This window comes from Polyodon spathula, chromosome 1, assembly GCF_017654505.1.
Source record: "Polyodon spathula isolate WHYD16114869_AA chromosome 1, ASM1765450v1, whole genome shotgun sequence".
Lineage (NCBI taxonomy): Eukaryota > Metazoa > Chordata > Actinopteri > Acipenseriformes > Polyodontidae > Polyodon > Polyodon spathula.
The window spans coordinates 90163867-90186138 of NC_054534.1; the positions used below are offsets into that span (position 1 = coordinate 90163867).

Here is a 22272-nt window from a genome sequence, read left to right on the forward strand (position 1 = left end):
TGTGGAGGAGGCTAAAAACGTTTTGAGAAAGCAAGTACTTCTTATACAATTGATTTTGTAGCAAACGGCTGCTGTAACAGGATCTTTTCTGTTTAAGTGTGCAAATAAGAGGGTCATCAGAGGAATTCATACAGAAACAAAGGGTATAGAATAAGCAGATCTGTTGTTATTTACATCTGTATCATTTTGAACCCTTGTGTTTAGTACACTTAAGTTGTGCTTTCTTTTATGCAGTAAAAAAAAAACCACTTATTAGTATGACTATTTCACTTAGATTATAAACAGTAGAGCTCTTACATTACATGTTCTTATCACTAAACGGTAGTTCTAGCCTTCGTGAGGTCTTGTTGGCAGTTTTTGTATTCCACCACCACATTAGCAACAGTATCCCATCCACCTTGTCTACCAAACTGACCCTTCCCTCATTCATAACACATTTAGTGAAGCAATTAAGCAGCACAAGCACATCGTTACAGTACAGGACATCATTAAATAAAAAAATACAGGCTTGGTTTTAAAATGCTTTATTCACTACTTTTGAGGAAATAGAAATGCAATAATTCTAAAAAAAAAAAACACTTAAGCTTTTAAAAACAGAATAGAAAACACAGTTAAAAGACTGTTAATCTCTAATAGTAAAGCACATTTTTGGCAATAAGGCACACTAAACTTTTTTTTTTTTTTTTAAACTATGCACACTTTGTTCGTTTCAGTACCTAGGAACTCACACTTCAAGTTAAAATACTACTGTAGTGTAAATTACATGGTTTAGAGAAAGACTTTCTGGAAAATGAGGACTACACTTCTCTAATAGCCATTTCTCTTTAAATTAATCTACAGTATATATTATCTGAACTGCATAACATTAAGCCATGTTAGGATACTTGTGCTCAATTTTACACATTTGCACACAAACTCTATGCAAAATACAGTAATAATTTCAACTTCTATGCATTTTAATTAAATTAATTTAAAAATATATGTGGCATAGAAACTGGCTTTATGGTTGCAGTCTAATTTTGTTGAGACCTGCAAATTGTATTCTTTAGTGTTTGTTTGAAAAAATACATGCCAAATAATCAGCAACGCTGCCCTGTTGAAGGTATATTGCGTAGTTAGATTGTTTCTTCATGCTCTGTATGTTGTGGGAAATATACCCAGAAATAACAACCATAAAGAGAGAAGGCCCCATTTTAATGTACTATATTTTCCAAAATGAAGCCTTTGAACAAAAAAAACATTCATCGTAGGATTCTCTTTTCATAAATACTAAAATATTCCTTCAGTGTTTGTCATGCGAGTGTTTAGTATGTCTGGTAGACATCGTGTATAGGGACCTGAAAAGTAGGGAATGCCTGAAATAACAACCATAAAGAGAGAAGGCCCCATTTTAATGTACTATATTTTCCAAAATGAAGCCTTTGAACAGGCCACAAACACTGCACTGATAATCTTCCTACTCTGACAATACCTTCTTAGATAACATTGAAATAAATGGTAAACCACATACTATGCATTACTGACACACTAAACAACGTTTTACTTAAAATGTATTTCAAAAAATAATATATTTACATACCACATTTTTGTACACAGCCCTCAATGTTTGCTTGAACATGACAGAGGTTATTGGTATACAGTAGAGCTCCTTCTGACAAGAGAGTTGGTCTTGTCCAAAAATGAAAATAAAATAATAATAAAATTTTAAAAAAACGCATGTATTACCCATCACATTATACACATCTAAAATAAAAGTAAAAAAAAGAATTTGCTCATTACTTTTAAATGACATCCACATGAACTGAAATACCCTACACAGATCTTTACATACTCTCATAAGAAGGTTTTCAGAAATTAAACGTAGAGGCTGTATTCCAGCAGCATATTGTCCGAAACTTCATGAAAAAGGTCAAATATTTTTTCCCTGTGCATATCAATTAGGCAAACTTTTATTTGTAGCGGACGTGAGAGTGATTATTTTCCTTTCTTTACTGGCGTTACATATTTAAATAACAATAATGAAAAAAACAAAGGCAAATAAAAAAGAGATTACGTGACCTACTGTATAAATGTATATATAGAACACTGAAAAGGTTTTTCAGCTCTGTCTGTGCTGACAAAGAGCAAGGATTGCATGGAGTGCAATGGTTATTTTGTAAAGGGTAAGACCATAGTCACTTTCTTTTTACAGTGTAATCTCCCATCCCTTAAACCTTGTTTCATCTGATCTGCAATATAAATCATTCATTTCAAACCTAACACTTGCCTGAACTTAGATTTGTGTGTCTTGGACGGTTTTCCATTAGTATTGCATTTAGTTATACAGGATGCATTGGTACCTGTCAGTGGAGCTATATCTAAAGCATGCAAAAAAGAAACCAAAAAAAACTGTGAAGGAAAAAATGGTGAAAAAAGTATGTTGTTCAATTAAATGTTATATTGCTTTGAAGACAAAATTAAAAAAAAACATTTTTTAGTTGAAGCTTTTTCACAAGCTGTAGTTTTCTAAAAGGCACTACGGTGTGTGTGTGTGTGTGTGTGTGTGTGTGTGTGTGTGTATATATATATATATATATATATATATATATATATATATATATATATATATATATATATATATATATATATATATATATATTTATATATATATATATATATATATATAGCTGGAGTGCAGATATCTTGAAACATTTGTACCAAAGAACTTCAAATAAAATAAAATAAACACCTTAAAATAATAAGAATAAACTAAAAGTATCATCTTATAAACATCCAGACTTACAGCTATGGACAGAAGATATCAATACCTATCAAATAAAATGCACTTCAGTTATAACAGTATGAATACGTTAACCTTAAGTATCCTTAAAAATATGTATTTTCTGTATATTTTCTATAGAAGTTCATGCAAATGCAATATTATTCAAAAGTCTTCACTTTTCTTTCCAGTTGGAAGTTTCTCGGAGTCAAAAAAAACATTCATCGTAGGATTCTCTTTTCATAAATACTAAAATATTCCTTCAGTGTTTGTCATGCGAGTGTTTAGTATGTCTGGTAGACATCGTGTATAGGGACCTGAAAAGTAGGGAATGCCTGCGGTACATAGCTGGTGTATCCTCCATAGGCAGCGGCCACAGCAGCTGCATTCTTCTGTAGTGCTGCGAAGCTGGCTGACCCTGCATGGCCGGCTATGGGGATGTAGCTCGTACCATAGAGACTGGCAGCAGGAATTCTTTGAACATTGTGGGCCATCGTGTACACTGGAGTAATGGGCCGACCCTATAGAGAAGAAGGAAGGAAGAGCGTTCATTGACTGCTTATATAATTATCAGCTGGTGTAGGGAATGGTACAGAACATCACAAAGGCGATTCCATGTTGCATTGCTCATTTAATTGTACCTTGAAGCATCATCTATGATCTTGCAAATTTTGCATTTCAGCAAAACGTTTTGAAAATCTGCATAATAGATTTAATATTATTGATTACTGAGTGTTTAAAATGATGGATGAAATACAAGCAGTCATTATGTACCTGAAATGGAGGGGGTGTGGACACAGCAGGGATGACTGCTGCTGCCGTAGCAGCACCTGAGGGATCATGTTGGATTGCGAGGGGATTGATTAGGTGCTCCATTGCATGCATTTTGCCATCTTCCATTAGCTTAGTTGCTGGGCCCGTTGAAAACACTGAATACTGTCCGCTTATCCCAGGGATGGACACTAAAAATAGAAAGGGATTGTCAGAACCGACTGAGGGAAAACTAGAAATCATAATGCACCCACATTCATAAACTTTGATATTTTAGAAGCAATAAAAAAGGAAAATGTTTTACAGAAATATCAATTAATATAACTATAATATAATATAATATATATATATATACATAGAAGATATATATATATATATATATGTGAGAGAGAGAGAGAATTAATCAATAAATGCACACTTTTAGACTTCCCAACCTGTGCCAAGTGCCCAGTAAATGCCTGTTAAATACACAATTATTATCAAGTCTCCTTGGGACAAGCTTTGGAAGAATGTATTGAAAGATTTTCCACTTCACCTAAACATGCTGCACTTTTTTATGTGCTAAGATGATGGTGGGCCCAATTCAATTTATTTTTTAATGGACATGTAGCAAAAACTGACAATTTTCAGTGGAACTCTCCCAGGTCACTCCAAACACTACCAATAAAGTTGCTTGAAAGAGTATCGTGATTTCAGCATTAACGAGCCTTATCACTACCACACAGTGGAAAATAAGACCAGCACTACTTGATTATGACAATAATTTTACTTAAAGGAAGTCCTAATTAATTTACTAACCACTAAAACAAAAGACTTGAGCAAATATTAACTTTTGTTATCTATATGAATGTTAATAAGTTATAATATTGACCAACACACAGAAAGAAGTACCTGTCTTTGTTTTTAAGAACAGAGGGATGATACTAAATGTTGTAAAAACCTTCTTAATGCTTCATAACTATTACCCTGACGGGTAATGATAAGTTAATGTGAGGGTAATGTCCTGAATAATTTAATTTGATAGGGCTGACCCTCCAATAGAAAAAGCATCCCATGTATAAATAAAAAAAAGTAAAGTGTTAGCAAGATTATAGATCAGTATGAAACAGCAAAGAAATAAACACAAAGAACAACAACACAACAGCCAATCAACGTTGTCAATGCAATCAGAGATGAAGAACGGAGGTGTTAATAGTCTTATAAATGGATTGCACTAACTTGTGCCAGGTTTAATGCCCATTGGGTTGACGGCAGTCAACTCCAAGTTGGGTATGAGTTCATAGGCATTTTCTTGCTGCTTGGCCTTCCCTTCATGGTATCTGCTGTAGATGCCACGGCCAGCAGAGTATCCTCCCAGGTAAGAGCCTCTGGGACCCGGGGGCCTATTCCCAGCTGCCCCTCGCCCTCTGCCCCTTACAGTACCTGCTTGAGATACAAATGAGAGAGGAACGTGTTCAGAACTTTGTTCAGCAGGTTGGTGTATCAAAATAATACAGATAAAACATTTCCCCTTTCTTTATGTGGTGTAAACCTTTCTTGTTAAAGCACAGCTTCTCTAAGGCTACGTACACACACACACTGCAGTTGGCACGACAACCGTATTTACAAATGGCACTCGCTGCGGTTGTTTGTTGTACGCACACACCTTTCATTACTGAAGTGAGTGCACTCCCTGTTTAAACAAACCACTGAACTCAGGCCATCATTACAGGCCGATCGTGAGGTTTTGTGTGACAACATGGAGGCTGTTTTTGTTTATGCTTTCGGAAGAAAGTACTGTTCGTAATCGATCGAGAGCTCGTCAAGCACAGCAGAGACGCTGTTTTGCTTTTTCTGCACTGCTAAATACAGTGGCTACGATCTGCAGTACCATGACGGTAGATCAAAACATCTGGAGGATCTTCTGACCAGAAGGCTGGTGGGAATGACTTGAGTGGTTTTCAAATGACTGGATTAAAAATGTACGCATGTCTAAAGAGTCATATATGCGTTTCTTTCATTTACTGAGACATTTCCTGCAGTGCCAAAACACACAGACGTTCGGTATTGGTGGAAAAACGAATTATCCAACATTGTTTTATTTAAGTTGCAAAGCCAAAAATACATTTTATTTTATTACAACAAAATATTATACAACTGTACTTTGATTAAATAAAAAAAAAAAAAAAAACAATAAAATAAATTAAAAAACTATAAAAGTACTATTTACCATTGTATGAATTTTCTATTCGTCACTGAGCACCAAGTGCGGTTGTAATACAAACACAGTTAGTGTGCATTAACTAACCGAACTGATTTAATAACTACACTCAATACTTGTTCCGAACAGGATTAACTAGTACGGTTGTTGTTGCCCTTTGTAACTGAACTGTGTGTATACAAACTGTATTAAGAGCAAAAGGTGAATTCACAACACATTTAGCCTGTGTGTGTGTACGTAGCCTAAGAACCATAATAGTTTAGGTATCAGAAGCTTTAGCTTTGAAGGCTAATTCATTACTTATCCCATAGAGACATTTTTTTAACCACCTAGTAACCAGGGAAGACCAGTTGTACAACATGGCTAATTTCTGACAGTGACAATAACTGGTTGTGTTACAGTATTTAGAAAATAAATCCAGAAACTACTGATGTATTGTTTTTAGCAAAGAACCTTTTTCCAAATAGATACAGGATTACCCCGAAAGATGAACAGTCAAAACTGTAAGGATTATGTAGATTTTAACCTTATATTATACCCAGGCCATTTACATGCACCAAATCAAGATGATGATTACAAGTCAGAAAACAATAAAGCAGAAAGCGAGGAAGTGGATTTCAACATGCCTCTGTAAGAGTAGAACTTATATATTTCTCTCTCCTATAAGTGACAATTTTTAATTACTCATAAAAAATGTAAATAAAAAACTATAATAGGTAGTCAGTTTTTAAGGTTATGAAAAAAAAAAATCAAGCCTAACCTTTAACAAAGTATTCTCTGTTGGGACCAATCAGTGCATTATAGGGATACCCATAATACGCCAATGTGTAGGGGTCGCATTGGTAAACGTAGTTTGGCTGCGGTGTCTCTGGTGCTGGTGTTGGTGTTGCTCCTTTTGCTGCTTTCTGGTACCGTGTGTACTGCTCTTTGTCTACCGGCTTGGCTAAGGTAACCTCTATACAGGACCCTTCAAGATCAGTTCCATTCAGGTTATTCATAGCGTTAACTGCATCATCCCTGCTGGTGAAATGCACAAAGGCATAGTCTCTGATCTTCTTAACCCGCTCCACACAGCCTGGGTTGAACTGGCTAAAGATCTTCCTGATGGTCTCTTCTGCTGTTTCTATCATCAGGTTGCGGACGTAGAGGATCTTGACCGTTTCCATGACGTCTTCGTCCACATCAATCTCAGGTTCAGCCCAGTCCACTGCGATCTGGTGCCCCCAGAGCTGGATTCTGCCGGGCATCAATTTCCTCCTGGCCATGGCAGCAGCCCGATGGCTCTCGTACTCCACGAAAGCAAAGCCCCGGTTTTTCATTTTGTCCGCAGCACTGGCGTAAACAATAACGTCCAAAACACCTTCCGTCACTTTAGAGATCTCTTCCAGGATCTCCTCGCGTTTTTTCATCTTGGGAATGCCCCCGATAAAGAGTCTGCAGTTGTCCACACTGCAGCAGACCCCCAAGAGCCTACCTGGGCGGATCTCGTAGTTGTTAAGCTCTCTGACTGCTCTCTTGGCCTCATGCTTCTTTGTGTACATGACAAAGGCATATCCCCGGTTCTTCCCATCAAAGTCCATCATCAATCTCATTTCGTAGATGCGCCCCACAGTCTCAAATGCAGGGACCAACTCATCCTCATATACATCTCGAGGGATCTTCCCCACAAAGATCTCACAGCCACGAGGCGGTGAGGGGCCTTCCCAGCCAGGTGGTGGGCCGTACTTGCGCTGTCCGTTCTCTTGGATCATCCCATATCCTGAATGATCCATCAGTGCCAGCAGTGCGGTCTCGTTGGGGGCTCCGGCTACTCCTTCTGGGACTTTGGATGATGACATGTTGGAGGAACTGTTGCTCTTGGTGACAGTGGAATCTTCTGCTGTCATTATGTCAAAACCATTCAATTTGTGCTTAGACCTAAAGAATGAAAGACCAAAAAGAAAAGCAGGGCAGTTTAGATAACTGCAACTCATGGTCATAGCAGAGTAATGATAATATAAAAAATTACCTTGGGTGTTTCAGCTGCTGAGTAAGTAAAATGTAAAGAATACTTATTAAAACAAGAGGGTTGATTTAAATGAGTCAAGTAGATACCTATCCAGGAGGGTAGTTAAAATGTGTTAACCTTCCATACTCATTTATAAACATTATCTTAAACCCTAACATGAATTCTTCACAAACTTGCTCGCCATCATTATTCTTTCTCTTGGATTTCCCCATGGAAATGTGCAGAACTACTCAACCACAAATGGATTACATATTTAATTTAACATGGACATAGTTTATATTATCAGCTTTTATATTCTTTATTATCTACCTTCTATTGCAATACAGGGTTGTATGTCTAACTAATTCCCATTCATTTTTAATGTGCATGGTAACAAAACATTACAAAATAACACCAGGGAAGCTTTAGTTCAATGATCCAGATTATACGTTTAAAACTTAGCACGAGAACAAGTTTTAAAGCTGGCAAAGCTCTGAAACCAGGTGACTGCCACTACATGGCATATACAATCAGAAGCCTAATCCTAAACAAAACACAAGTGTACTCAGTTAAATACTTTACTGTTGTTCTTTATGAACAAACTCATATGTTGTGTGTAGCCTTAATAAAAGCATACCATGGTAAACTTGCAGTCACTTTGCAGTCTAACATGCTTTACCCATTATTATTCCTTTCAGTCCTTTATTCATTTAAATAGATACATAGAGGAGTGTATTGTTATACTATTCATGTTTTTTAGTTATTTACCATACATCAGTGCTTACTTATACTTTGCTTTCACTCAATGTGCTAGACTTTTACCATGGTACCCTGCAGTAAAGCTTTAGAATCTCATCTGTTTCCTGAAGATAACTGTTAATGAACAAGGTCTAAGTGACTAGTGCACCACTGGGACCTTGTATTGATGTGGAGGATGGGGGCAAAATTTATCTTAAGTATAATAACATGTGACTGATATTGTGTGAAATTGGTGTTAGATGCTTTCCTGGAAACTAACTGAAATACCCTTGTAAAATAACAACGCTGCAAAAGTACACAAATGACTATAAAAGAATGTTCATATGGAAAAACAGTGTTACAAAAATGTTCCTCAAAACACTAGATATGAAAGCATGTGATAGACTGCGTTGCCTCATATTGTGCAATAAAGTCAAATGCGGTTCAATGTCAAATAAGGAAGCTGCTTTATTTTGCAGAGTGCACAGTGCTGTGTAACCAGGAAACAGTTCATATGTGTCGGAACATGAGATGATTAATTTAGGTTATGTATTCCTAGTACAATAATTGAAAAATGGCTACCAGTAACTGTAACTTGATTTGGTCCTGCATTTGGTGTTTCCCCTGAACAAAGATTGGAATTATATTATTGTATTATTTTTGATAAAACTAAGTTTAGTTTTCACAGTCTATAGAGCAGGAATGTACAAGGAAGCTGAAGTCAATCAACATGATTGTTTATACTTTTATGTGTACTGTAAACTGAATAATCTCTTTGTAAACACGATGAAGTACATTCCTAAGATCCTACATGGTGTGGATTGAGTGCTGCTGGAACTGTATGTTGTTGAGTAGGATAAAGATAAGGTTGAACTCCCCGGTTTCTGCAATGAAGCTTCATTTATTCAATGGCAGGAATGAAACATTATTATCATTACAGAGCAAGTGCTCACACATCTATCATCTATCCCTCTTTACTTTTTGATTTAAAGAGTTGCGGACAGTTTATATGAACAAAAGCCCAATGTAAGCCTGGCACAACTGTTTGTAGAAATAACTCAAGCATTACCACTTGTTAAAATTCGCACTCTCCAATGGATTTTTAAGCACACATTGCTTAGCTAGTGTATCTGTGACCATTGTCCAAGGGAAATATTGGACCAAATGTGCTTGCAATTATATAACTTTATAGACACTAGAATATATTTACTAATGTACTTTTTAAGTTTCCCACATCTGGTTTTATTCTAAAATAGGCTGCAATTAGTAATCACAAACAGCAGAATAGTCATCCTCAGAAAAGATGAACAAATGCCAGGATAAAGTTCCTTTTTATTATATGATTTTTTAAAGGGGGGGGGGGGGGGGGGGGACACATACACAAGATAAAAAAAACCTGTTCTGATGTACTATGGCTTCATAGAAGGATCTGGCTTTTGCGCCAAAAAACACTTGAAAATAAATAAGTGCCTACATAAACGTCAGACAGCTAACAATTGAAAATAAAAAGTACCAATATAAAATAATAAGAAGAGAAAGAATACATCTTGTATAAGGAAATTAACCAATCACGTTACAGATTTGACACCATTCCAATTCATCCTGTGTACAGATGTCATCCTGTGTATATCACACAATTGAATCATGCCAGTAGAGAAAACTCTCTTCTTTGAAAAATGTATTAAACAGGAGCATCATTTGTAGGGCTTGGGCAGGGGTGGGGGAGGGGGGCAGTTATTTGATTGATAGCTCATCGTTGTCCAGTGATTTTATTTGCAACATCCAATTACATTGCATTGTATTATTTCTATAATAATATAATATTATTGACAGCATGATTAGTCAAAGAGCAATGTTGGATATGTTCATCGCAGCAGGTAGAAAACGGAAGAAATTATACACAGCGAGACAACAAGGGGGGAATTCACTTGCCAAAGAAACTATTAATATTGCTTCTGTTTGCTGTACAGAAAAGGTACCATGGATTTGAAAACGAGATTTAGCCTGAGATGTGTAGGGGTGTGCTGTGCTGTGTGTTTTCAGGTTTGCATAGCTGCTCTAGAAAGTCATTGTTGTCTGTTTCACAGTAGATTGGCCGACAATAATATTTAAGGTGGTAAACTATAGTATTAGATACATTCTGGTAGGCAATGTTATATTTTCAGAATAAGAATGATGTTGATAAAGCGCAGCACGCTATCTCATTGTAAACTAGCTTAATTACTGCCTCCTTGTCTCATTCATGATGCAATTTGGGACAGAGAATGTTCAATGTTGACACAACTCTGCCCGCCTGAATTTTTCTGAAATTACGTCCCTGGTATTAAAGCAGCAAAGTCAGCCGCCTAATAGTATTAATAACCTATACATATTTTCTCTGACATTTAAAATTAACACCACTAACAATGCACACAGTTTAAAATCTCTAGCTACCATTGTAGGGTTGTACATTTTAGAAAAAGATCAGGTTCTACCATATCCACAGTTAAATGCCAATTACAGATTACTACAATCTGAAAATGTGAACGAATTGAAATGCATTGAATTATGCAGTTACATTTTTAAAGGACATAAAGCTCAGTAAATTCAAGACTTGCTACACAATTTCAAAAACAGAACTGTATGTGTTATCAAAATGTATGTGTTTTTTTTTTTTTTCCCTTAAATATGGAGGCCGGCTATAGATCATATAAAAATGACACTTCATCAGATAATGCTCATGATTTGCTTAATCTGTCTTAGAAAATAGCTTTGTGGCTTTAAAAAAAAGAGACACATTGCCACAATATGTACCAGAGACATATACAGAACAACATAACTTTAAATTTTCTTTTGTTAAATGCAAAACTACACCAAGACTGCCAATTATTTATTCATAGCAAGCTTTAAAAGTCTAACACCCTTTTGTCTCTGTTTACTTTCATTTGACCTTTATAAAATGTGCACCTTGCACCGAGGAAAGCTGAGGCAACAGTCTGTTACTCATTAACTGTAGTACCACCATCTGACTTGTACAAATCACAGCCCTTAAATGCCATGGCTTTGCCACCACTAAGACAAAAGACGTGTGAATTTCTGTCGTATCGGCAGAATAGGGCAGCAAAGTGACCAATTTACTTCAACCTATGCTCCTCAATGCTTTCTTAGACCTTTGCTCTGCTGAATTGGTGGGTTGAGAAATCCACATTTACTGCTGGATAAGGAACAGCCATCACACACTGACCTCCCTGCAGAGTTAGTCATTTAATGATAAAAAAGTGATTTACAAGGATATGCAGAGGACACAGTTATCCCACAGTATTCATTTACAGTTACAATATCTATAAATCATTCCACAGTATTAGTTTACAGTTAGAGTATATGTAAGGCTCTAGATATAACTTTAACCAATAACAACTGGGATTAATTTCCCAGATATAGAACTGAAGATGAACAAACCATAAATACAACGTACAAACTGCCTCTCACTATCCCCAATCGAAACATAAAATGTGAAATCCCAAGTTATATATCGAACTGTAAGTACTTTGACACATTAAAACTAGTTTAAGACAGAGCAAATCTGATGCAAATTGATACACGGCAGTTCAATTTATTTTAATAAAGTTATGTTTATTACCTTGCTTGAATAACTTACAAAGCTAACATCTTGGAAACTTAACAATAGTCACCTTACTAAATACTATGAGGTGATGCAAAACTGCTTTCTGCGTTTTACCATTGCATATATTAGTGTCTTATCAATAGCTGTGCTTTTGCAAACAGGAAAATCACATATTACAACAATGAAGCAACATACGGACTCAAGTCTGCTCCTCTGCGTTAAAGACTCCAAACTACTTTTCAGCGTGAGCTTTGTTAGTAACCCTATCACAAAGTAAGTAAATTAGGGCAACTGTTTCTGCCTGATGGAATTATCAGTGTCTTTAATGGTTCAACTGTGTTACTCCACCTTTAAACAACATCTCATTTTATTCAAAGTGATCTCTAATTTGTGCTAAGAAAACCTAATGCTGGCAATAAGGATTTAACTTGTAGTGCCTATACTGAATGCTTCTGGGAAGTACTTGTACCGTTGCACGTCTGTTTTCAAATTTCAGTTTAATCTATTTTAGCAATGTCCATTTTGTTCAGATTACAAGAATGAGTTAGTACACTTTGACCAAAATGGTCAAATTGAGCTTCAAGCATTAAAAAAAAAAAGGAAATGGGGACTTGACCCGTTTTTCCGTGAGATATTAAGAACAAAATCTTCAATTAATATTGCCAGGCCTCAATCCTTGATTACACATTAACTTAGCAAACCCAACAGACTCTGTTGAACTAATACCCAAAGATAGTTGTCTAGACCGAAACATTTAAGTGATGTTCAGTTACAGAGATCTGTTCGTACATAAGAAAATCTTTCTTTTACCTTCCTTTTCACAAAGAAGTTTAGAACCTGGAACGACAATTCAACAATTGTTTTTTTTTTTAAGTTTGAAAACTGTCAACATGTATTTGCCCTGAAAAATGCTAAGCGAACAACATGCAGAGTTTACAACATTTCATGCTGTGTATCTAGTAATAATATAGCAATTATTAACAATATCTCAAAGTAATAAGAGAACATCAGAAACTTACAAAATGTACAGGTCATAATGTTTCGCCAAATTAGCTTTTTAATAAGAACTCCCACTGTACCTTCATCAAGAAGTCCTCATAAATGAGTGTGACAGCCTCACATTGACACCTTTCCCAAAGAGCAAACTTTTTCTTCCTCATCAAAGAGAACAGTAAAACCCTGTTATACTTCACATATGCTTCTTCATTGGTCAGGAGTATTTGGTCACTGTACTTCAAGGCAAGCCATTTGCTGGGAGACCCTGGGAGAGAAATGGTGGTGGGTGGAGTCAGCCAGGAGGGGGGTGTTAAACTACCTGCTGCAAAAATCAATGACCGCTTAGATCATTACAGGTAATCCAAGTGTAACTAATGGATTTTCAGAAGGCCTAATCAAAAAAAACGAGACAAGCTGGTTTGACTTTTTTCTTTCTTTTTTTTTTTTTTTTTTTTTTTAACAGAAATGTTTCATTCAGAGTTGCTGAAAAAAGGGTACTGATTCATAATCAACTATTCCCTAGCACCGTGGTACTCAACTCTGGCTCTCAAGATCCATTCCAGTCCTACTCTTTATTCTAACTGGTCCTAAATTAGTAAATTGCCCCTGAACAGCTTCAATTAACTACACTAGAACCTGCTTGGAGTAAAAACCTGGACTGGATTAGATCGCAAGAGTTGAGTACCAGTGCCCTAGCATGTGTTGTGCAAAACAGAATTTTATTTAAGGAAACAGATATCATAACAAAACCTATGACACTAACCAGAAAATATGCTTGCGAGACATGGGTATCAGCCATTAAAATTAGTATAGTTGTTTTTGCCAGTGGTGGGAAATGGCTTAGCTGTTGCTTGCCAGTTTGGAGTTAAAAACAGAATACATTCACCAGCAAACACCCTTTAGAAAGGACTGATGAAAAATGATTCACCACAGTAAAAATGCTGTGTACATAGCAACAATAAACTGGGTCCCAGGAGTACTTAAGCTAAGTAAATAACACGCCTTTTCAAGCAGTTACGGGCAGGAACGAAATGTAGGATATGCTGTGGGGATTGCAGCAGCCTATGCAAACTCAACAGCTAAAGAGCTTCTCACTTCACTGGGCAGAGCAATAGACCAGTGGGAACAGAAAAGAAAATGTGGATGTGTTTGAAAATGCTTGGTCCCATCAGTGGTTTGAAGGCAAACGCAAACACCCCCAATGCATGTGCGGTAGCGCAAAAGGATAGGTTCCTGTAGATAGATCCTCGAACTCAACTGTGTCACCCAGGAAGAACATAATAAAATTTACCTGCTCAAGCACAAATCTGACCAGGGGAATTATAAGTTTGCTGCTGTCTTTAGTATTGATCGACATGCAGGCACACATCTTATTAACCAATTATAGTTAATTAAGCATAATTTACAATCAGCTTCCAAGAATCTCACTGCAAGTGGTTTGTCCAAATACCAAAACATAGGGAACTATTTTGAAGCAAGTAAGTGCATTTTTTTAGCAATACAAAAGTAGTAAAACTAAACCTAGGATCACACTTAAACTATGGTGTCAATATTCGCTATACAGTAGCAGCTTTTAAAATGAACCACATAACAAAACAAAAAAATATGATTCAATGTACAATTCGTTAATGCTAACACTGAACTCAAAGGCAATAAAGTGACAATTAATTTAAGCTGCACTGTAAATGCCTTTATTTAACATTTGCCAATTCTTTAAATGTATACATTTCAGTAGATATAGGATATTGTTAATTATAACAGTAAGAGTAAAGAAGTCAGTCTTTTTTTTACCAGTGGGTTAATGACTATCTGGTACGTTAAGGGATTTACTGCCAAATACAAAAACAAATCCACTGCACATTACTGCTTAACTAAGAGATCACTGGATAGTTCCGTAGCTGAAGAGACCAGATTAAAAACATAGTAAGGGAAGTGAAGTGTCATCAACCATTTTACCAGACAACATTCTTTTCCTTTTTTTCTAGCTCATCCACATGGAACCGGCTCATTTTCATTGGCACTGCAGGTATTCTGCTTAAAACAACATTGCATTTGTTACTCTTCCTAACCCAATTATCCACTATGGTGATCAGACTTCCCCTTTATTTGAATTAACCTCCAATTAAAGTGTCAGTTACTTATGTATCTGTTACCACATTGCCAGTGTATTGGCTTTAAGGAAGTAAACGTTATTCACTCTTCTGTTCAGTGACACCAAAACTGCCGAATACACATACACGCACACACAGAAACATGCAACTCCCTTTCATTCATAGCCTTCACATTTCTAGAAAACCCTGGAGGACATTACATTTTTAGTCCATGGTAAAGGGCCTGCTTTTTACATATTGAATGCCTAAGGCAAGTTAGGTTACAGAGCCACAATATTAACATTGGTTTTGGGCTACTACTTTAGAATATTTTGTTACTGTAAAACTTACATAATACATATTAAACTGTCTCAGTAGTGTCAATGCTAGAATTACATTTACAGTATAATCCTTCATAAATACTATGCAAGTGCTGCAATATGACAATCAAACATAAACAGGAATTTAGGGCTCTTTTGGAGTAACCCCCTATACAATAACAACCCATGACATTTGTATGGATTAAATATTTAAAAAAAACAGCAAATACTGTACTTATGAAAGTGTGAAAACAGTCAAAAGGTGTTTCCTAATGAAGTGGCTGTGATTTATTCTATAAACCAGTATTAGTTACTAGTGTAAGTTTGATTAAAAAATGTTTAACCCTTTGTATTGTGGATACCCCAGCAGTCACACAAACAAAATGTGAGGTCAGAACTAGATAACAACAATCACAGCTATGTAGTATTCAAACAAAATGATTCAAGAGGTGTTGCTATTGTCAAACAACCAACCCACGCAGGGAAAATGTTAGTTTTAGAGTTTACTTTAAGGTATTTACTTATTTGAAACACTGATGCTTTTGTATGGCTTGCATTTCAAAGGACAATTCAAAACAGTTAAATCAGTTGTAAGCTGAAGCATCTAACTGTTATTCTCGTTCATATTTGTCACCTTGTATTGATGGTTGCTTCAGGTTAATCCTATAGGACATTCCTTGTTTGGTAAATTATTCCAAATAAATATTGCTTCATTATTGCATGCAATACACAATTGAATTGAATTGAGTCCAGACCTGTTAACGCTCCCTTATTTGCTGGGACTCTTCAATTTTTTGGACACTTTTCCCAGACAACTCCTGGGACAGATTTGCTCCCTTAGTTTGCTCAAAACTCTATTGTTAAATTAGGTTATCAAACCTTTAATTTCTGCAAAAGTCAATTTCTCGTTAACATTTCAGATACTAAAATCATGGATACTGTGTCATGTATGGTCTGTGGTTACTGCAATCCCTACCTGTACCTAGTAGGGTTTAGGACCCAGGGGAGCCCGGTGGCAGGCCTGCAACAGCAAGAGAACATTCAAAGAGGAGATTAAATGTTTAAGAGATACAAATGGCAAAATCATAGAGGAAGAAAAAAAAATAGCAAATATGTTAAATGATTACTTTTCACAAGTTTTTACAAAGGAAGATACTGACAACATGCCCCACATGTCATCCAGTTCCTATCCAGTTTTAAATAACTTTAGCATAACTGAGGCAGAAGTGTTAAAGGGACTAGGAGCTCTTAAAATAAACAAATCCCCTGGGCCGGATGAGATCCTCCCAGTAGTACTCAAAGAAATGAAAGAAGTAATTTACAAACCGCTAACCAAGATCATGCAGCAGTCTCTTGACACAGGGGTGGTACCGACAGACTGGAAAATTGCAAACGTAATACCGATCCACAAAAAGGGAAACAAAACTGAACCAGGTAACTACAGACCAGTAAGCCTGACTTCTATTATATGCAAACTTATGGAAACTATAATAAGATCCAAAATGGAAAATTACCTATATGGTAACAGGGTACTGGGAGACAGTCAACATGGTTTTAGGAAAGGGAGATCGTGCCTAACTAACTTGCTTGATTTTTTTGAGGATGCAACATCGATAATGGATAATTGCAAAGCATATGACTTGGTTTATTTAGATTTCCAGAAAGCTTTTGACAAAGTCCCGCACAAAAGATTCATTCTCAAACTGAACGCAGTTGGGATTCAAGGAAACACATGTACATGGATTAGGGAGTGGTTAACATGTAGAAAACAGAAAGTACTGATTAGAGGAAAAACCTCAGAATGGAGTGTGGTAACCAGCGGTGTACCACAGGGATCAGTATTAGGTCCTCTGCTATTCCTAATCTACATTAATGATTTAGATTCTGGTATAGTAAGCAAACTTGTTAAATTTGCAGACGACACAAAAGTAGGAGGAGTGGCAAACACTGTTGCAGCAGCAAAGGTCATTCAAAATGATCTAGACAAGATTCAGAACTGGGCAGACACATGGCAAATGACATTTAATAGAGAAAAGTGTAAGGTACTGCACGCAGGAAATAAAAATGTACATTATAAATATCATATGGGAGATATTGAAATTGGAGAAGGAATCTATGAAAAAGACCTAGGAGTTTTTGTTGACTCAGAAATGTCTTCATCTAGGCAATGTGGGGAAGCTATAAAAAAGGCTAACAAGATACTCGGATACATTGTGAAAAGTGTTGAATTTAAATCAAGGGAAGTAATGTTAAAACTGTACAATGCACTTGTAAGACCTCATCTTGAATATTGTGTGCAGTTCTGGTCACCTCGCTATAAAAAAGATATTGCTGCTCTAGAAAGAGTGCAAAGAAGAGCGACCAGAATTATTCCGGGCTTAAAAGGCATGTCATATGCAGACAGGCTAAAAGAATTGAATCTGTTCAGTCTTGAACAAAGAAGACTACGTGGCGACCTAATTCAAGCATTCAAAATTCTAAAAGGTATTGACAGTGTCGACGCAAGGGACTTTTTCAGCCTGAAAAAAGAAACAAGGACCAGGGGTCACAAATGGAGTTTAGAAAAAGGGGCATTCAGAACAGAAAATAGGAGACACTTTTTTACACAGAGAATTGTGAGGGTCTGGAATCAACTCCCCAGTAATGTTGTTGAAGCTGACACCCTGGGATCCTTCAAGAAGCTGCTTGATGAGATTTTGGGATCAATAAGCTACTAACAACCAAACGAGCAAGATGGGCCGAATGGCCTCCTCTCGTTTGTAAACTTTCTTATGTTCTTATGTTCTTATTCAGTGCGTGAGGTAAGCGCATACTTCTTGACCATCTACGATGGCTTTGTGTGTGGTAAGCCATCCTGGTAAATATATATATATATATATATAGAGAGAGAGAGAGAGAGAGAGAGAGAGAGAGAGAGAGAGAGATATGCTAATTTCAAGTTTATTGGACAACATGTTCTCACTTAAGGCATACGCATACTTTCTGTAAACTATGCAGGACTAGTTTTAATGGTGGGACATGAGAGCAAGAATTATATTTGTGGTAAGCACGAGAGATCACAAAAACACCAAAAAGCCAGTGGCGCTCAAAAAATCAGCCCTTCAATAGCATCTTTTGTGGCCAAAGGAAGAATGGAGATCAAGACAGTTGCATATACAGAGACCATTACATGTTGTGACTAGTTCAGCAAATCAGTAGCAGACATGTTCCCAGACTCACACATTGCAAAGTATTCTGCAGGAAAGTCTAAAGGCGAATAGTGAAAGGCGTTTCTAGCATCAACGTTGCTTTAGAAATTCAGATTGATTGATCAGGTGTTTATATACCGGTACATCAATATTGTGTTCTTTTATAATAGAAGATAGTTATGATGGACTTTTTCCGTTATAAAGTAGGTGCCATAGAGCATCCTTTGATGATGAGGTCAATGTGCAGTACCAAACTGTTGTGTAATGAAAGTAACAATGCCAATTGTGTATGCTTTGCTGTCGTGCAAAATCAGCCCCCTACAATTACAGTACAATAAGAACCACAGGGGCCAAGACAGAATTTGATTATGAAGCATCTCATGGTTGTTTTGTTTGATACTTTTCTTTTTAAAAAACAGTTAGAAGGAGCACCATATCACAGTCTATCATTCTACCAGTGAATAGTTGTATGCCCTTGTCTTATGTAGGTATTCACTTTAATTCAGGACACTAACATTTCAGTTTACAGAAGCTCCCTTATTTAAAAAACTCAATGTCGACAGGCAAGTGAGTCCCATACTGGGGTTGGGGAGAACATTTCTACAGATGAATGACAAAGTGCATCGTTATCTAAGATACATGTAAGATTCAAATCCAGGATCTCCTAGCTGATACCTCAACATAAAAGTATATATTTATATATGAGAACAGATTCTAGTTACCCTGGGTAAGTAAACAGCCCAAGGTCAGAGGAGGTGTGAGATAAAGATCATTTAACAAAGTTTCTCTTTATTAAACTGAACTGTTGTACCCATTGTATTTCTGTACAGAGAGAGAGAGAGAGAGAGAGAGAGAGAGAGAGAGAGAGAGAGAGAGAGAGAGAGAGAGAGAGAGAGAGAGAGAGAGAGGTGTAGTTAAAGGAACCGTTTGTTGCTATGCTTGATTGGTTTCAATATACTTTGTAGTTTGTGGACACCTTATTATGGGGCACATGCCAGATTACTTTCTATTCCCATGCTGTTACAGTTTCAGGAAATGGAAGTTTGTCAGGTGACTGATCAACTGACTGATCACTCCATCACCTGACAGGTACTCCTCCTAGGAAGCCCCTTATTATTACATTTCTCACAACCCCCTGGAGCTCACCTCGATTTCAAAGGACTGGCTGATGACAAACAAGAACCTTTCTGAAAGATGTGTTTATCTAACCACCCATTACAATGGTATTCAGAATCTATGTATTTGTAAGGGTTTTGGCAGACCACCTCAGATCTGTAGATTTCTATGCATGCAACCTTAAATAAACCAGTGCTTGATCTAATATGGAACCTCTACAAAATATATGGGTGCAGTACATATGCTTTAATGCAATATGTACAGAAACTCATTATCTATTTTCATGGTGCAACACATTTTTGGCTGCTTGTTATTATGTGCCTTTAATTTTGAACTGGAGTATCCACACAATGAAGCTTGTGTCCTGCTGAACTGTTATATTCTGTAAGAAAACAATCATTTTTGGAAATTAGATCAAAATAAATTACTTATCTTAGTAACATGAACAAAACACAATTGATCCATTCATAAAATCAGGCCACGTCTTTCTAATATCTGCAATGTCTGACATACCATCCAGTAAGTCAAGAGTGCCCTGCTTATTTCTGGATAACACCAGACTAAGCCAACCCACAGCTTGGGCAGACCACACTACAGGCTTGTGTTCGTCCCCTCTATGTTGAAAAGCTTGAGCTCTCTTCCTGTGCCTGTATCTTGCGACCTTGTACACTCAGAAACAAAGCAGACCAAAGGACATCCAGAGCTACATGTATTTTACAATGAAACTCCCTGAAACCAAGAGTTTTTGTTTTCAATGTAACTTGGGCACCAGAAATAGCACAATTAAGTACCTTTACATTAAAGAAACTTATTATCTTTGGTTTTGTAAACCTGACTTTTAAAATATAATCCAATTGTTATGCTCAAGCAGAAGCCTTTAAAACAAGGCTCCTATTTGCCCAAGCTTTAGGGAAGCTACTTTGTCAGTATAGAAAAGAAAGAGTGTTTGATACTGAAAAATGACAGCACTGATAGATAGTCCCTAACTGCATGCCAAGGTTGTTGTGGAGGTATGCAGCTTATCTTAGTTTCTCCCCAATAGCATTGTTGTTCAGCTGTAACTGTATAACTGCTACTAAGTAAATCAAACAGCCAAACCCTGCAAAAATATGTTTCTGTACAGTTTCGTGAACTAAAAGCTAATTTCAAAAAGGACTGTGGAGTTCATTATTTCTACAAAACATACTGGTATTTATAAATTGGCTGATACATATTTTATTTCTGTTACAATTAGTTTACTTTTTTTTTTATTATTTTTATCGCAAGCAGCATTTGCGACCTGCATTTCTGGCATTACAAGCTTGTGTAAAACCTTCCTTTTCTAATATCACGTGTTCTCAATTGGCACTTACGTTCTTAAAGGTATAGCATGTCTTTCATAGAAATAGGTTCTACAACATCACAACTCTACATTCTGAAAGGAAATACTGTATCTAATTCTTATCCTATCCTATACCCTATACATCCAAACACTAAAGCTTACCCCAAACACCTTTTTATACTCACTACCGATTTTTTTTTTTATTTATGTATATATGTGTTCATTTGTTTGTTTATTTGCCCATATCAATGAACCGGAACATACAGTATGTGTCCTAAATTAATCTAAACTTCCCAATGTACGTATTTTTCAGTTGAATAAATCTGATAGCAGGTTTCAGCACAATTGTTGAGTCATCTTTTGTCCTGACATTTACTCCTGCTGTTCTCTAGCAATCATCACATGTTTTGTATCCATTTTGTTCCCATTGTTGCTGCTAGGGGTCAAAGATTGCCACAGTCATTTGTTCGTGATGGTCAAAGTTCTGCCGAGGATGGGCACAAATTTAAGTTAAATGCTTTATCTTGGGACTATTAACTCGACTGGTAAATCTTTAAACTGGATAGTTGAAATAACCTTTTGCTTTACCAGTCTTCCCATTTTTATTGTCAACACAAACAATCACTGTGTTTTGCCGTTCTCTTGTTTTCCCATTTCGAAGAGACCATCCTCCTGCTGGGTTAACTGAGCAAATCCTTTGTGTATTTTTGATTCCAGCCATCAAAGTGTTACTTCAAAATAACACCAACTTGTTTTTTTGAAAGACTGCAGGAATCAAGACTTACTTGCTCAGAGCAATAGAAGTAAATATGGGTTAAGCTTTTTTTTCTAAAAAAGGACTACTAACAATATAAGCTATTAAGGGGAAGAATTAATTTATCTAGGGTAGCAAAAAGAAAACTAGGATTATTTTTAATTTTTTAAATTAAATTAGAGCCTTCCTGTATTTAACCAGGTGGCCCTTCCATGCAATGCACATGCAATTCAGATTCCCACCAAGTTTCAGTTAAAGAGAGAATATCAATGTTATAATCCTGAATAAAATCACTAATTGACGGAGCCTGACGGAGACAGAGACCTGACATTAAATAACCCTAGGTGTAAATTGGTCCAATCAAAAGCATGTGATTGAGCAGGGATAATAGGAATTTGACGAAGGTTACGGTAGCACACACCTCTGTGT

The 22272-nt window shown here is 36.5% G+C and overlaps 1 protein-coding gene across 7 annotated transcripts in view; it reads right to left on the reverse strand.

The window, feature by feature from the left end:
• Positions 1-508: 508 nt before the first annotated feature.
• LOC121324021 (RNA-binding protein 47-like) overlaps positions 509-22272 on the reverse strand; it is a 44462-nt gene continuing 22698 nt past the window's right edge. For 2 of the 7 annotated variants that reach the window (XM_041265441.1, XM_041265425.1), the window contains exons 2-6: positions 6490-7646; positions 4748-4954; positions 3533-3720; positions 3094-3279; positions 509-1355 (exon numbers count right to left, since the gene is read on the reverse strand). In XM_041265441.1, the coding sequence (XP_041121375.1) occupies positions 1305-1355; positions 3094-3279; positions 3533-3720; positions 4748-4954; positions 6490-7615 (1758 nt within the window). In that variant the 5' untranslated portion in view covers positions 7616-7646 and the 3' untranslated portion in view covers positions 509-1304. Of the gene's footprint in view, positions 1356-2647; positions 3280-3532; positions 3721-4747; positions 4955-6489; positions 7647-12868; positions 12896-13077; positions 13102-13137; positions 14486-22272 lie in introns of those variants that run through there. The other 5 variants (XM_041265432.1, XM_041265417.1, XM_041265452.1 and 2 more) reach the window with 5 other exon arrangements.